Source organism: Balaenoptera physalus (assembly GCF_965194825.1).
Source record: "Balaenoptera physalus genome assembly, chromosome: 1".
Classification (NCBI taxonomy): Eukaryota; Metazoa; Chordata; class Mammalia; order Artiodactyla; family Balaenopteridae; genus Balaenoptera; species Balaenoptera physalus.
In genome coordinates, this window is record NC_138882.1 from 78,950,008 (window position 1) to 78,967,477 (window position 17,470).

The window sequence follows — 17,470 nt, forward strand, 5'->3', positions numbered from 1 at the left end:
CTGTATAAGTATAGCAAGTGTCCAGAACTGCACATCTAATATGGTAGTCATCAGCCACATGTGGCTGTTTAAATTTAAATTAATTAGAATTAAACACAATTTAAAAAAAGTTTTATTGAAGTAGAGTTGATTTACCATGTTGTGTTAATTTCTGCTGTACAGCAGAGTGATTCAGTTATACATATATATACATTCTTCTTCATAGAATTAAAAACAATTTAAAATTCAGTTTCTTGGTTGCATTAGCCACAGTTCAAGTGCTCAGTAGTCACTTGTGGCTTGCAGCTACCATATTAGACTGCAAATATTGAACCTTTCCATCATCAAAGATGATGTTCTATTGTACAGAGCTGATCTGGAAGGATATACATCAAACTGTTAAAAGCAATTACTTCTGAGAATGAAATTGTACTGGTTAATGGGGGAAGGAGGACATACTTTTTACTCTCTATTATTTAAATTTTTGTAACAAGAATGAATTATTCCTATAATTTAAAAAGAAAAAATTTTAAAACTGGTTAAAAATTTAAATGTTCTGCAACATATTAATTTCCAGAGAGCCTAGGCTCTGAGCAAAAATAGATGGTAGGCGTTAGAATGACATTGCAGCTTTATTCCAAATAGTCCCAGGCAGATCATCTCTCTTACACCCGTTCCACCTACACATACACCAAGTCCCCCAGAAACAGGGAGGTGAGAAAGCTGTGAATGAAACAACATGCTATGAGCTGAAGAATTCAAAAGAGGTATAAATAACTTGCCCTGCCCCTAAAGAACTTAGAATTCTATTAGGAGATCGGATATGCACATCAAACAATAGAGATCAAAATAATTGAATGGCATATCAATTACACCTAACAATTACACCTAACACTATGTGCCAGGCACTGTTCTAAACACTTTACAAGTAATATCTCATGTAATCATCACAACAGCCCTATGAGGCAGGTATTTCAATCCCATTTTACAGATAGGGAAATAGGCCAAGAGAGATCAAGTAACTAACCTAATGTTATATGACAAATGTGCATGGGGTTTGGGACTCAGTGCTTTGTTCCTGTGGTACTTCTGGGGAAGGTGGGTGTGCAATGGGGGGTAAAGACCAGACAGGTCTGAGCAGAGAGTTCGTGCTGGGGACCAGAGGGAGATAACCACTATGGTTTCTTTTCCCCAGGTAAAACAGACAATTACCAGCCAACAATGGAAGCAAAAAGCCTTACTATCTATGCCCAAGTCCAGAAATCAGGTGTAAGTCCTATACTGTCTTTGTCTGGGGTGGACCTGTCATGTTTCCCATGGAATCCCTGACCATTCAGTTCACTTTTCATGTCTGACATTCATGGTTCTACATGGGTTCTGAAGCGGAGGAAATTAGGAAAGCAGAAGTCAAGAACAAGAGCTCTCTAAAAGCACATTAACTTCGGTGTTAGATGGGAGTATTTATTATTTGAAACAATGGGAAACACTGGGTAATTTTCTGGTCATCTGTTTCTTCTTAGGAACAATTGAGGAAGCTAGAAACACATGATGTATGACTCCTTCCAGCTCTGGCATTCTAGGAGTCTACAGTTCTCTGTTATCAAACTCTTTCCTTCTCTATGGAAAAGGGTGCTGGCTTGAGGAGAGAGGGGAAGATTGAGAAAGGCTATTGTGTGATATGTTGGTCTGATCCACGCTTAAGAGTTTGCAAACATCAAAGAGACAAGGAAGGAAGATCTTGAGGATTCTGCCTAGAGAGTGGTTGGTGAGATGGAAGATGGTATGTAGGCAGCAGATGAAAGCAAAACTGTGACGGAGTGATGGTTGGGCTGAAACAGAAGAGATGGATTTAAAAAAACTAGAGTCATGATGAAGTTGAGGAGCAGATAAGTTAGAAGTAAGAGGGAGGCTAAAGAATGATGGCTAGATATGAAGATATTATAGTTTTTCAGACATGAAGGCAATTCTAGGTGATGTATAGGCCAGAATATGGCCATTCAGGGTGTAGGGGAAGGCAAATTCTTGAGTAAAAGATGTGAAGGTAAATACAGCTTTGATTAGCACTTTGGAAAATTGCATCAGATGACAGTAAATGCATTTCTGATAACCAGAGATAAACTCTTGGACAAAGCCTTTCTTTCTGCTGTCCCCTAGTGGCCTGGAGGGTTTATTACACAGGCCATGACCACCGTTGAGAACCAAACTCCATTTAAATATATGAGTCCCAAGAGCAACCTCTTTTGCATATACACATTTAGGTAATCAGGTTCAACTTAACCATGGTGCCTTCCCTATCTATTCTATCCCATGTTGCTAGCATCCCTCTTTTTACTGTACAGTATGACATCTATACCAAAAAGTGCACAATGTATAAATGTCAGCTCAATGAATTACCCCATCTTGATACCTAGGAAAGCAAGTCTCCCCACCTTGTTTTTCTTCAAGAGTTTTTGGCTATTTTTGTCCCTTTGTACTTTCATATGTATTTTCGAATCAGCTTCTCAAGTATCACAGAAAGGGGAAAAATCCTATTAGGATTACATTGAATCTGCAGATCTATTTGAGGAGAAATTATATCTTTCAGTATTGAGTCTTCTAGGACCATAAAACTACCACCCAGATCAAGGAACAGAACATTGGCCCCACCCCCAGAAGACCTCCTTGTGTGCCTCCTAATCACTATCTTCTCTCTCCTCCCCAAAGATTCCCTATCCTGATTTCCTGAAAATATAGTTTACTCTTTTTTTTTTCTTTGGACTTTATAAAAATGGAATCTTATAGCATTTTTCCTCCTGTGTACGGTTTCTTTTGCTCAATATTACCTTTTATGAGATTCATGCATGTCTTTGAGCTTAGATATAATGCGTTCAGTTTCATTGCTTTATGGAATATCAATGTATACATATACAAGAGTTTATTTTTCCAGTTGACTACTGATGGACATTTGTGTTATTTCCAGTCTGAAGCTATTATGAAAATTGCAGCTATTTACATTCATATTCATATGTGTGCTTCTTGGTAGATATGTGCACATATTTTTGTTGGGGATATATCTAAAGGTAGAATTGCTAAGTCATAGAGTATGCATATCCTCAAATTGATTAGATAAGGCCAAACTGTTTTTCAAAGTGAGTGTACCAATTTACTTTCTTGCAACTGCATACAGGAGTTTCAGTTGCTACACATTCTAATCAAAACTTGGTGTTATTGGTCTTTTAAATTTTAGTCATTCTTTTGGATGTGTCTTTTTATAGTTCTATTTTGCATTCCTCTAATTATTAAGAAAGTTGAACAATTTTTCATATGTTTATTGGCTGTATAAATATCCTCTTTCTTAAAGTGACTGTTAAATATCTTGCCAATTTTCCCTTGTGTTTCAGTCTGTTTTGGGTGGGATTATTATAAGGCCTTTAAATATTTTTAGCAGTTATATTTTAGCAAATACCTTCACCCATCTTGTGGCTTGCATCTGCAATTTCTCAAAGATACATTTTGATAAAGGAAAGTTCTCAATTTTAGTGTAGAACAATTTCATCATCTCTTCCTTTGTGTTATAAAAAGATAACACTTTTTGTATTCCTGTTAAGAAATCTTTCTCTACTCCCTCCCAGGTATGAAGATATCCTTCTATCATCTTCCAAAAACTGTATGGTTTATCTTTTCAACTTATATCTGCTATGCACCTGAAAATGATATTTTGAGCGTAGTGTGAGAGGGGTCAAGTTTTATTTTTTTCCATATGGATATCCTATTGACTATTTATATTTAAAAACTGTCCTTGTCCCACTGCAGTGCCACCTCATTATAAATCCATCTGTGTGTGGATCTATTTTGAAGTTCTCTATTCTGCTCCATTGGTTTATTTCTTTACAATTGCACCAGAACCATACTGTCTTAACAAATCTGTGATTGCAGATTTATTACAAGTTTGATACCTGGTAAAACAAATCTTCTTACTTGTCCTTGTTCCTCAAGTTCTTGGCCGTTTTTGGTCCTTTGCATTTTCATCTATATATTTTAGATTCAGTTGGTAAAAATCCTCCTTAAAATCCTGCTGGAATTTTAATTAGAACTTCATTGATCAATTTCAGAAGACCATATATGTTTTCCTATTGAGTCTTTCAATTCACAAAATGATATATCCTTTCCTTTATTTAGATCTTCTTTAATTTTACCCAATCACTCCTTGAATTACCTTCTGCAACATTACTTCCAAAGTGCTGGCTAGCTCCTTTTACTAAAAGCATTACCTGGGACCTAATTAGAAATGCAAAAAGTCAGGCCCCACCCCAGATCTTCTGAAATAGAACCAGACTTCTAACAAGATTTCAGGTAATTCATACGCACATTAAAGTGTGAGAAGCCCTGCTCTACCCCAAGCACTTCCAGTAATGGGAAATTCACTGCCTCTCAAGGTAATACATCCCACATTTGAGCACTTCTTACTATTAGAAAGATCTTCATTATATTGAACCAAAATATTACCCTAAAAATTCCAAACTTGGTCTAAAGCTGACAGACCGTACAGAACAAATGTAATTCCTCTTCTACATGGCAACCCATTAGCTATATGAAGAGAAAGATCATGTCCCACCTTGAATCTTCTTTCCTCCAGTAAAGTTTTTCAATTCCTTATCTCTTCCATCAGATGACAAGATTCCAAGTTCTCTCCCATTATCACCCATGTGCTTCAGTTTTAAGGCTTGTTCTATGTCCAGGAAAGGCAGAGAATAGCATTATCCTACACCAGTACCCCCAAGTATGTTGAAAAGATGACTTTCCAGGCATAAGATATGTCGTCTCCATCTTAGAGGGACGGGGTCTCAATTTATGCCTACACTGACTTCATCCTGGTATTGTGGATTTTAATTCATTCTAAGTAACATTAACAAACATCAGCTGAAGGTTCTTATGTGCCTAGCACTGTTTCGTGGGGAATGCAAAAAAAAAAAAAAATAGGCTATTTCTCAAGGAATTGATGGTCTGTTTGGAGAAACGATGTGTAAATATATCAGAGTGTCTTAAATACAGTGTACAGTTAAGTGCCATAATGTGTGCATTAGACTTTAGGTACCTGAGGAATTTAGGTAAAGGAGAGGTCATTATAAGTTGGGGTAACCAAAGAAGAACAGTATAATGGAAAATACATGCGCTTTAAGTTAAAAGATATTTTAAGTTAAAATCCTGGCTTTGATACTTCTTGCATGTGCACATTAAGAAAGTACTAAATCTTTCTGGGCTTTAGCCTCTTCATCTGTAAAATGTGAGTAACAGTATTTAACACATAGAGTGGTTGTGAGACAAATGGGAAGATATATGTGAAGAACTTGGTAAACTTTAACACACTTGCACATGTGTGGTTATTATTAAGTTCAATATTTGGACAGGAAAGAGAATTGATGAGAAACCATATTAAAGTGAGGAATAGCAGGACCTCTGCATGTTGTGGGTGATATGAGTGAGACTAAAATACTATAAAAATCCCATTCCCTTCAGCTGTCCATGTAAGAACCACACCAATTTCAGTTCACTGTGAGGAAGATGTTTAAAACATCTGGGAAGTGGTAATGATGAATCAGGCTGCCTCACAAGGCTGTGAGCTCCAAGATGTCACTCGGGGAGTCTGAGCAAAGCCCAGAGAATTGAGTTCCAGGGAATTTGGGGGAGAATTTTCACCTGGGAAGGAGGCTGGACCAAATGACTCCAAGGAGCTTTCTAACTCATAACTTCTTGATGCTACGCTTCTCCATGGGGAAAGTTGAATGGGAAATAACTTGCTGCTCAGCTAATAGCCTGCTTTCTTTGCTTCCCTTGTAGTCTATTCAGAAGAAACCTGACTCTCTGCCAGCTCAGGACCCCTGCACCACCATTTACGTTGCTGCCACAGAGCCTGTTCCAGAGCCCGTCCAGGTGAGGCATCGCTCTGTGCTTCCGCTCTGTAGAGAGGGAATAGGTGGAGGAGGGGAAAGGGTGGAACCTGTGTAGAGCTGAAATGGAAGACATAGGCCCTTGCAAGCAGGTAGCAAGGAGTATCTGCAGCCTCAATTGCAGGGCGTCCGGGAAACCCCTCATGGCTGCTTACATGGGGTCTCTGCTCACTCTCTGCTCACCAGGGTTTCTCTGAGAGCTGTCACATCAGAATCAACTGACATATTTGTTAAAAATAAAGATTCCCAGGACCTTCTACCTAGGATTCTGTTCAATCAGAATGTCTATGGTGGGTAACCAGGTACCTACATGTTAAAAAACAACATCCTCCTGGTGATCCTGATGCACATTTAAGTTCAGGCATCACACCTTGAGTCCGGGAGTTCTCAAGTCCAGCTGCATAACAGAATTGCCAGGGGAGCTTTGTAAAAATGCTCATGCCTAGTCTCCATTCAGCCCTGTTTAATCAGAACATTTAGGAGTAGAAGTCTGCATAGGTGTAAAGCCTAGAAGAGAGTATGACACATGGCCCACCTGTTCTACCCCATTGCAAGATCAGCATGGATTAAATTTACTTGACAGGAATCTTTCCTTTTACTAAATGAACAGAAGTAAATTCTGGGCTAAAATCTTGGCTCTAGTTGGGCCCTATCAAATAAAGCATTTTAGGAGACAATGGAGGATCAAAAGGCCACAGAAATGCCTACATTTACCCATTTTCCTCAAAGCTCCTACTGTACACATACCCAGCAATGCTTGGGAGGATGCCTTGTCTTCATCTTGAGGTGTATTCACAGACCACTCTCTTATCCAAAGGGAAGTAAAAACATAAATCTGACTTTAAAAGCTTTAATAAATAATGTAGATTTTTAATGATATTTTCTTGGGGAAGAAACACAGCGCTCGGTATATTTCACATTTTACAGCAAAACCACCTAAATTCCCTCATTCCTGTCTCTTTCTGTCTCAGACTCTTGAATCTCCTCTCCCTGGGAGAGGTCTTTGCCCACAATCTTCATCTCTTCCCCATCCCTCTCTTGCCGGAACCACTTCTTCCTTCTCCCTTTGGGTCTCACTAATCCCCCCCTTTTTAAAGCTCAGTAATTTAGAACTCTTTTGGCTTCTCTAAACTGAGTGCAGGTCCTCAGATGACTGGGACAGGTCTCCTAATCTCCCTGATGACATGCGGATGCTTGAAGGGAGCTGTAACCCATCTTGTGGGTGAGCAGGCAGTCTGGGAATCTGAGTGCTACCTCTAGCAATACCCCGCTGTGGCAGACCCTGAGCAAGTTGCAATGCTACATGATTCTTGAGACACTTTCCTTTTTCTAAGCATCACTGTTTCTATTTATAGCCTGTGAACCTAGTGCTGGTCCCTCCACCCACAGACTTGTTCTGTTTTGCCCCCAGGAATCAAGCTCCATCACAGTCTATGCCAGCGTGACACTTCCAGAGAGCTGACACCACAGATCCAGTGAAAGGACTTTCTGAAGGAATACAGAGGAGCCAAAATAAACACTGAACTTGGTCCCAAGTCCCAAGTTTCTTGTGACATCTACACATCTGTACTCTTCTCGGATCGACTCCCTGGTGATGTTTCTCCCACATCTACCCGCGAGATAGATAAGGAAGTGAGGCTTCCCAAGCACTTAGCCTGCTCTGTGGGAGGCACAGGCTCAGAGCAAAGAGCTACTTGGAATAGCTTTCCATCTCTGTGGTGTAGCAGACGAAATGGATAATGCCGGTCCAGTGAGGTGTCTCACTCTTTGCTGCAATTGGGTAATAAAAGCCAAAGGCAGAAAACCAGGACAGGACATCTAGTACCTATCTCAGACAGCTGACCACCAGCCACAAAGTCTGGAACAGCTTACACTTGGGTTGCCTGTACTCGGTCTGGGAGCTGCTCTCGATCACCATGCAGACTTGATCAAGGCTCTGGGCCTCAGTTTCTCTCTCTGGATAGACAATGAGATTATTGTCTCAATGAGATTAATAAACACTCTGAGATTATTCCATAAAAGAAGCTAATAAAGTATTTTATTTGTAAAACATGGAAGCTAACTGTCAATAAACTGAAAATATGACTTTGAGGTCTCTGAGCTTTGAATCACGGAATGAAAAAAAATCTAAGATTCTTAAAAGTACAGTTCTGTGCAAATGATGTTCAGATTTAAAGAAAAGTGGTAAGAGTATGGTGATGCTGTTACAAAGGAACTTGGGATAATCGGAACTTGTCCCAGAGTGATTTTTCACTTCCCAAAATGATTTTTAAATCCTAGTTCTCTGCTTACTCCATTGAACAACTAAACCTGGAGCCTCAACTAAGACTCTTCAAACTGATTCTGAGTCCATTTTACATCCATGGCCTCACATCCTCAGGGTCTCTACCAGACACTTCTTAATCCTTGCATACCTCTTCCCATCACTAAATTTATCCTGAAGTAGACAATAACATATATTGGCCCAACAGTTTCAAGTAATTGAATGCTTAATAACTTAAATTATCGGCTGCAGACAGAAAGAGCCTCTTCCATTAAAGTCCTATTTCCTTTCTATTCTCACTCTCAGATAGGCCTTCTTCAATTTAAGCACTTCTTTCTGATAGGGTCTTGTGTGACCCTAGTGAGCACTTTAAGAAATCACCAAATCTCTTACACCCATATAATAAGAGTCACCAACTTTCCAGCTCAAAACTCTGAGCTCCTTATAGTCTTGTACTTTATCCCCTCTATTCAATCAATTCACATTTTAGTTCTGTTGTTTGGAGCATCCCACTTCCTGGAACCAATGCAGTAGTATTCTTTTTTGTGAAGAACAGAAACTGACTCTGCATTTTTCTATGTAGAAAAGGAATCTGCGGAAAAGATACTGCTTGGTTCAGATAACTGCTAGGAGGTTCTGTAAAATGATGGTTTGAAAATGAGCAAGCAAGGGAAGACTTGGACTGTGGCTAAGGCCACAGCCCAAATCACAAAACTAGCCCAGGGATGACAATGCTGGGCACCAGTTGTTTTGCTATTGTCCTCCCAGCACTAGACCCAGGCTCCATCATTCCCTCCCTGCCTCAGCTGGACTTGAAAACTCCAAATTGCTGTTGTACTGTCTGTACCAAAGTGACTTCTCCAGGGTCCATTCTTCATCTTTTCATCTCTATAGTTTCTAAATCAGAGTCCGGGACCAAGCAGCCAATCCTAGGTCACACATCCATGTTCTACCTCCAAGGGAGGTTGGGAATTGAATACCTGGCATTTTCCATGTTCATAGTGGTGGTGGTGGTGGGGTCTGTCTCTTATGAATTAGGAAATTCCCCAAACACAAGCAGTGAGATTCCATGTTGGACAGGCACACACACACACATACACACACACACATACACAATGTCCACTATACCACCCTTGTATAATCTTAGGCTCATTAGCTGTCTATACTAAAAAACCGAGGAGCTACTCACCAGGGTTTGTAAACCCTGGGGTTATGAGCAATCATTCTTTTACTATAACTCAGATTGTTTTAACAGCTCAGTTCCCAACATTTGGGTTTTTCCTGTGGCTGAATTCTACTTGATGGAAGGGCAGAAACAAAGGGGGAAAGAAGAGGCTATCCCCTCAAAATTCTCTGACAAGACTCAATAGTTCACTGGGAGGATGGCTGTGATTAGGGGTCTTTGGAGCCATTCTTCAAACAACATTTGATGTATGTCCTGCACCACCAGGTCCCAGGTTCAAGTGGGAAAGCAGAGAACCCGTCAGATTATTCTCTTACCATTCTCCAATTTTCCCCTAAGGCACTGTGCATGAGCTGAAGTTTTCTTCTTCCTCAGGCTTAAAATAAAACTGATACGTCAGTTTCTGTTTTCCCCATGTTTCTTCTCTAATGTTTTCTTTTGACTGATCATATCTGAACTCTGGAGAACTCAGGAGGAACAGGCCCATTCTCAGTTTTAAGGGGCTGGGGTTCTGAAATACAGCTGGGCATAACCTTGAGCTTCCTTAGGACACTAACTCTAGTCACACAACCAGGATGTGATTGGTAAAGAGTCCATATGCTGACCAAGGAACCACTGATTACAGTAAGTTACTTCTCTTCCTCAAGATTTTGTTTCTACCTCCTGGAAATGAGTAAAATATGGACAGTCCATCCAAGAAATTGCACTTTTGTCTTTGTGTTGTCCAGAGAATGCATAACATAGCAGTGTGGCAAAACATGTTTCATGACCTTGTGTCTCTATAGCTATGGTGTGAAGCACTGAAGGTGGCTGATTTGATGTGATGAAGTATGAGGTTGTCCTTATCCTAGGGGGGAGGTCAGAAGTCACACTCCACATGGAGAAGATAACTTGTTTTTAAAGGCTTGTTTAATTTTTGTCACTGCCAGGGTAATTGCCTTTCCTGAATTTCTCCAAATTCCCCTTGTGGAGCAAATCTAGACTGGGTTTCTCAACTGCAGCACTATTGACAATTTGGTCCAGATAATTGCTTGACATGGGGGCTGTTCTGTACATCATATGATGTTTATCAGCATCCTTGGCCTCTGCCCACTAGATGCCAGTAGCACATCCCCTGTCCCTGGTCAGTACAATCAAAAATGCTTCCTGACATTGACGGATATTCCTTACTGGGCAAAATCTTCCCACTGATTGAGAACCCCTAAATTGAGAGCTGCTGATCTAGAAACATACTGGCTCCCTAGTCATCTTTGCATAGACTAAGTACACATCAATATACCAAGTAGTAGATCTATCAAAAATCATATTTTGAAAGTGGCCACCTAGTCACTTAAGCATGACCCACATCTGCCAATATTACCAAGGTTATCTAAATATTAGAGGTCCCTGCCCAAACCCTACCTCAAACACAAATGAAATCTGGGTGAAGATCTATAGCAGCGGTCCCCAACATTTTTGGCACCAGTGACCAGTTTTGTTGTCCCGGGCTGGGAGGGGTGGGAGGTAGGAGGGGGGGGGGATGGTTCAGGCGGTAATGCAAGTGATGGGGAATGGCAGATGAAGCTTCGCTCACTCGCCTGCTGCTCACCTCCTGCTGTGCGATCCAGTTCCTAACAGACTGCGGACCAGAACCGGTCCGTGGACCGGGGGTTGGGGACCCCGATCTATAGAACCACCAACTTAGAGCCTATGGTTATAACCAGAGGATTTTGTGAAGAGTTCCACACAACAACCACAAGAGGGAGATGTAGCAATATAGTCCACCCCACACCAGCATCTCCAACACCACTTCGCTTGCATCTAAAGGATGTGGACTTAGTCATAGACTTGCTGAAATGGTGGCTGGATTCTCATCAGTTCACAGCACTTACAGGCTGGAAGGAGAGTTTACCCCTCCCCCTAGAGATAAGGAGGCCCAATGTGAGTTGATAACAGACTGTAATCAAAGTTAACTGCAATAAGTTTCTTTCACAGAAGACTCCTAATTCTACTCAGTGCTTCACTCATTTAACAAATAGTTATTAAGTTCCCACTAAGCATTAGGGGTTGTCATCCAGTAGGAGATACAAAGAATACAGGCAATTAAAATACTACAATATCCGATATCTGGAGAAAACCATAATCCAAAAAGATACATGCACCCCAATGTTCATTGCAGCACTATTCACAATAGCCAGGACATGGAAGCAACTAAATGTCCATCAACAGAGGAATGGATAAAGAAGATGCGGTACATATATACAATGGAATACTACTGAACCATAAAAAAGAACAAAATAATGTCATTTACAGAAACATGGATGGACCTAGAGATTATCATACTAAGTGAAGTAAGTCAGACAGAGAAAGACAAATGTCATACGATATCACTCATATGTAGAATCTAATTTTTAAAAAAGATACAAATGTACTTACTTACAAAATAGAAAGAGACTTAAAGATATCAAAAACAAACTTATGGTTACCAAAGGGGAAATGTGGGGGGAGGGATAAATCGGAAGCTTGGGATGAACACACACACACTACTATATATAAGATAGATAACCAACAAGGACTTACTGTATAGCACAGTGAGCTCTACTCAATATTCTGTGATAACCTATGTAAGAAAAAAATCTAAAAAAAGAATGAATATATGTATAACTGAATCACTTTGCTGTACACCTGAAACTAACACAACATTGTAAATCAACTATACTCCAGTAAAATTAAAATAAATAAATAAATAAATAAATACATACATACTACAGTAGGTAGACAACCATATGCTCTACTGGGACTGCTTGAAAGTAAAAGGAGGTGCTGTTAATAATTATACTGTGTCAATGGCTGGGCAAATCAGAATGTGTAGTCCCCCTAAGGACAGAGAAGGTAAGGGATATTCAGTAAGCACAGAGGAGGTGCACAAAACTCAGACTTCAGGAGTGAGGAGAGTAAGCTTATTTTAGTTAAAAAGTTTTAAGTAACAATGGAAATGAAGACCTCCTTCTCCTAAGATTCTATTGTGTCTAAGTCTCCTTTTTTTTCAATTATCTGTTACATGACACACGCCACTTACATGTCCCTCCCACTGTCCTGACTGCTCTCCTCTGAACACAGTCCAGTTCGTCAATGCCTCTTAAAATTTACTGCTCAAGATTGAACTCTGCTTCAGATGTACCAATGCAGACAAGAATGGAACTGTTATCTTCCATGATATGAGCAATATACAGTCATTTTGGTTTTTAAGTTGGCCTCAGGTCTACAGAAATGGATGAGTACATTTAAGCATATTCCTCAATTCATGGTATATGATCATCACTGGTCCATGTACCACACCTCTTTTATCTCATTTTAATTTTATTCTTATTTTTTCCCCCTTCATACCACATCCCTGTTCTCTGTCCCACCTCCATGTCCCTGAATAGAATCTATCTAATGTGTGCCCTTTTAGTTCATTATCTATATATTTATTTATGTGTGTGTTTATAAGTATACATGAATATCTAGAATTGTTTTCAAGTTACGTATATAGGCATCTCATTCTGCTTCTCAGCTTCATTTCGGTTTTGTTGCTCAATGTTGTGATTTTTAGATCTTTCTAGGCTGAAACATGTAGCTTTAGGTCAACCTTTTTCAATACTGTATAGTATTACATCCTCCAGACATGCTACATTTTCATCTATCCATTTCCCTATTGATAGACATTGAAGTTTTTCTAACTCTCTATTATTTCAAACAATACTATGATGAACGACCATATATCCATCATTTTATATCTCTTTTGCCACCCATATAAGTGATTTTCTGGGTAGTAACAGGGGTGGAATTGCTGGGTAATAAATTATGTAAATAGCTCTCTAGATATGTGCAATTGTTCTGCAAAATTTATACTCTTGCTGAGAGTACATTAGAGTTTCTCCTCTCCCCCATCTTCAACAGCACTTGATATTATCTGTTTTGTTTGCTTGTTTTGGCCACTCAAGTATGTGATATAGCATAGTTGTCTTAACTTTCACTCCTCTGATCCCTATTGAGGGATATTGCATCTCTCCATATGCTTGTTTGCTGATCTAGTTTCCATTTTTCTGAATTGCCTATGCATATTATTGACTCAGTATCATGAGATATTCTGTTCTGTTCTTGGTAATATGCAGGTTATTCCTATATGTTTGGGATATTAAGTCTCAGTTGGTTACATACACCTGTCTTTTTTTTTTTTTTTAAAGAAACATGTTGGCTCTTTAAATATATTTTATTTATTTATTTATTTGTTTATTTGGCTGTGTTGGGTCTTAGTTCCTGTGCGAGGGCTTTCTCTAGTTGCGGTGAGCGGAGGCCACTCTTCATCGCGGTGTGCAGGCCTCTCACTGTCGCGGCCTCTCTTGTTGCGGAGCACAAGCTCCAGATGCGTAGGCTCAGTAGTTGTGGCTCACGGGTCCAGTTGTTCTGCGGCATGTGGGATCTTCCCAGACCAGGGCTCGAACCCATGTCCCCTGCATTGGCAGGTAGATTCTCAATCACTGCGTCACCAGGGACGCCCCACACCTCTCTTTTAACACTGTGCATAGTGTCTTTCTCTACGTATAAAACTTAAATTGATGTAGTTATAAATTTTCACTTTTTTGTTGGCATATACTTGATTTACAATGTTGTGTCAGTTTCGGGTGTACAGCAAAGTGAATCAGTTATACAGATACATATATCCACTCTTTTTAAGATTCTTTTCCCATATAGGCCATTATAGAGTACTGAGTAGAGTTCCCGGTGCTATACAGTAGGTCCTTATTATTTATCTATTTTATATAAAGTAACGGGTATATGTCAATCCCAATCTTCCAATTTATCCCTACCCACTCCTTACCTCCTGGTAACCATACGTTTTCTTTCTACAACTATAATTCTATTTCTGTTTTGTAGATAAGTTCATTTGTAACTTTTTTTTAGGTTCCACATATAAGTGATATCATATGATATTTGTCTTTCTCTGTCTGACTTAGTTCACTCAGTATGACAATCTCTATGTCAATCCACATTGCTGCAAATGACATTATTTTGTTCTTCTTATGGCTGAGTAATATCCCACTGTATATATGTACCACATCTTCTTTACCTATTCCTCTATTGATAGAGATCAGTGGAACAGGATAGAAAGTCCAGAGATAAAATCAAGCACCTATAGTCACCTAATCTATGACAAAAGAGGCAAGAATGTACAATGGAGAAAAGACAGTCTCTTCAATAGTGGCATTGGGAAAACTGGACAGCTACATGTAAAAGAATGAAATTAGAACATTTCCTAACACCATACACAAAAATAAACTCAAAATGGTTTAAAGACCTAAATGTAAGGCAAGATGCTATAGAACTCTTAGAGGAAAACATAGGCAGAACACTCTTTGCCGTAAATCGCAGCAAGATCTTTTTTGATCCATCTCCTAGAGTAATGAAAATTTTAAAAAAAATAAACAAATGGGACCTAATGAAACTTAAAAGCTTTTGCACAGCAAAGGAAACCATCAACAAAACGAAAAGACAACCCTCAGAATGGGAGAAAATATTTGCAAATGAAGCAACTGACAAGGTATTAATCTCCAAAATATACAAACAGCTCATGCAGCTCAATACCAAAACACAAACAAACCAATCAAAAAATAGGTGGAAGATCTAAATAGACATTTCTCCAAAAAAGACTGACAGATGGCTAAAAAGTACATGAAAAGATGTTCAATGTCATTAATTATTAGAGAAATGTAAATCAAAACTGCAATGAGGTATTACCTCACACCAGTCAGAATGACCATCATCAAAAATATCTTCAAACAATAAATGCTGGAGAGGGTGTGGAGAAAAGGCAACCTTCCTACGCTATTGGTGGGAATGTAAACTGGTACAACCACTATGGAGGACAGTATGGAAGTTCCTTAAAAAAATAAAAATAAAGCTACCATATGACCCAGGAATCCCACTCCTGGGCATATATCTGGAGAAAACCATTCAAAAAGATACATGCACCCCAATGTTCATTGCAGCACTATTTACAATAGCCAGGACATGGAAGCAATCTAAATGTCCATCAACAGATGAATGGATAAAGAAGATGTGGTACATATATACAATGGAATATTACTCAGCCATAAAAAAAGAACAAAATTTTCACTTTATTATTTGCGTTTTTTATATTTTGGTTAAAAATTTCCTCACTCTCAAGGTTATAAAGATATTCTTCTATTTCATCATCTAATAGGTTTAGTATGTCAAATTAATTTTTTTAATAGATTCAAATTCTCTGTTGAAATTCTCCATCTTTCCATCTATTGTGTACATCTTTTCCTCTATTTTCTTCAAAATATTAATCATAGTTATTTTAAAATCTTTATCTATATCTGTAGGTCTGCCTCTAATGTCTATTTTCTTTCTTTATTATCAACCATAGTTTTGTCTGCATAGAATTTTTTCAATATAATGCTGTATATTATGTATAAAAGAACCAAAGAAGCTTCAAATTATGTTATCTTTCAGCAGAAAAGGTTCCCTTTTTTTTCCTGTTAGGCAGATAGGGTAAGAGGCTGATCACCTCAGTGCAATCAGAGAGTTTGCTTGATTGGGCTGGGTTTCAATTTAAACAAGACAATTTATCTCTGCTTTACCCTGTCCTTTGGGTGTGGCTCTCATGCGCCTTTGATTAAGGCATCCACCTCCTCAGATCTGAAGGACAGTGGAAGATCTAGCTCTTCAGCCTCCATCCCACACAGCTTCAAAATCTAGCAATGAATTAAGGGAAGGACCATCATGGCAGGTCTCTTTCACAGGGCTGCAGGACTGTGAAAGATTTCACTCTTCTCTTAGAAGATATCAGTCTAGCTCGTCACCCTCCTATGTACTCCTGGAACCAAGCAAATATCTGTTCAGAAAATCAGCCATGTGTTAGAGACTGCCTCAGGTTTCCAATTTTCCCTCTAGATTTGCACAGTCAAAAATCCTTACTGTCTCTCCCTTCCTCAATCTGGACCAAGTTCAATATTCAGCTAATGAATAGAGTAAACCAATCTCCCCTACCTCCAAGTGTAAAAATGGCTGGTGATTGTCAGCTAACTTCAGAAAAGTTCTGCCTCTCTGGAATTTTAGGTCATGGGGTCCCATTCTTTCCACAGTCTTCTGATACCTTTAAAAATAAGACTTTTGTAATTCATCTGGCCTTTAAAAATTTGTTTAAAATGTTTGCAGCATTGACCTGGTGCAAACTGTTACATCCCACTTGGAAGTGGAAGACTTATACTTTGCAATATCTTGACTTCTGCAAAGAATTTCTGAGTCAAATTCTTATTTTTAATTGGTTACATTTTTATTCTGCATCGGATTTGAATGAAATTAATAAGGCTTATAATTTTGTAGCACTTAAATTTAGCAAAATAACCAAAGAATTATAATTAGATATAATTTATTTGACAAACATTGTATCATAAATAATATTTGTAAAAGAAAATATTTTGAATGGAGGTACTAATATGGAATTTGAAAATATTTGGGCTAAAATGTTCACAGGCTTTCATATAAAAATTTAGAATTCAGAGTATCCACTTAGCAGAATTTTCTCTGAGTTTACCATGAACCTCAGCACCTATGGAGAGATCAGCTTCTTAACTAAAAATATTGTATTTCTAGAAAAGTCATTTGAAGGTGCCAACAATTCAAAATAATAATAAAATGTAAATTTGAGGAAGCTTACAGGTCATTTTATAAGAGAATTAACCTAAAATGAAAAGATAAATGTTAGCTTAAAACACATTTTTCTTAAAAATTCCAGTGACCTGTCCTTAAAAATCTAAAGATAGAACTACCGTATGACACAACAATCCCACTCCTAGGCATATACCCAGAGAAAACCATACTTTGAAAAGATACATGCACCCCAATGTTCATTACAGCACTATTTACAATAGCCAATACATGGAAGCAACCTAAATGTCCATCAACAGAGGAATAGATAAAGAAGATGTGGTACATATATACAATGGAATACTATTCGGCCACAAAAAAGAACAAAATAATGCCATTTGCAGCAACATGGATGGACCTAGAGATTGTCATATTGAGTGAAGTAAGTCAGACACAGAAAGACAAATATCATATGATATG

General features: G+C 38.7%; 1 protein-coding gene and 1 long non-coding RNA gene across 3 annotated transcripts in view; one reads left to right on the forward strand and one right to left on the reverse strand.

Moving 5' to 3' along the window:
- The window catches only part of SLAMF1 (signaling lymphocytic activation molecule family member 1), a 40,374-nt gene extending 29,776 nt beyond the window's left edge, over positions 1-10,598 (forward strand). Inside the window, exons 5-7 of one of the 2 annotated variants that reach the window (XM_082475705.1) lie at positions 1,175-1,248; positions 5,797-5,889; positions 7,318-10,598. In XM_082475705.1, the coding sequence (XP_082331831.1) occupies positions 1,175-1,248; positions 5,797-5,889; positions 7,318-7,368 (218 nt within the window). In that variant the 3' untranslated portion in view covers positions 7,369-10,598. The remainder of the gene's footprint in view (positions 1-1,174; positions 1,249-5,796; positions 5,890-7,317) is intronic. The other variant, XR_014267689.1, reaches the window with a different exon arrangement.
- LOC309639868 overlaps positions 1-17,470 on the reverse strand; it is a 423,467-nt gene that overhangs the window by 255,382 nt on the left and 150,615 nt on the right. The gene's annotated exons all lie outside the window — the stretch shown is intronic.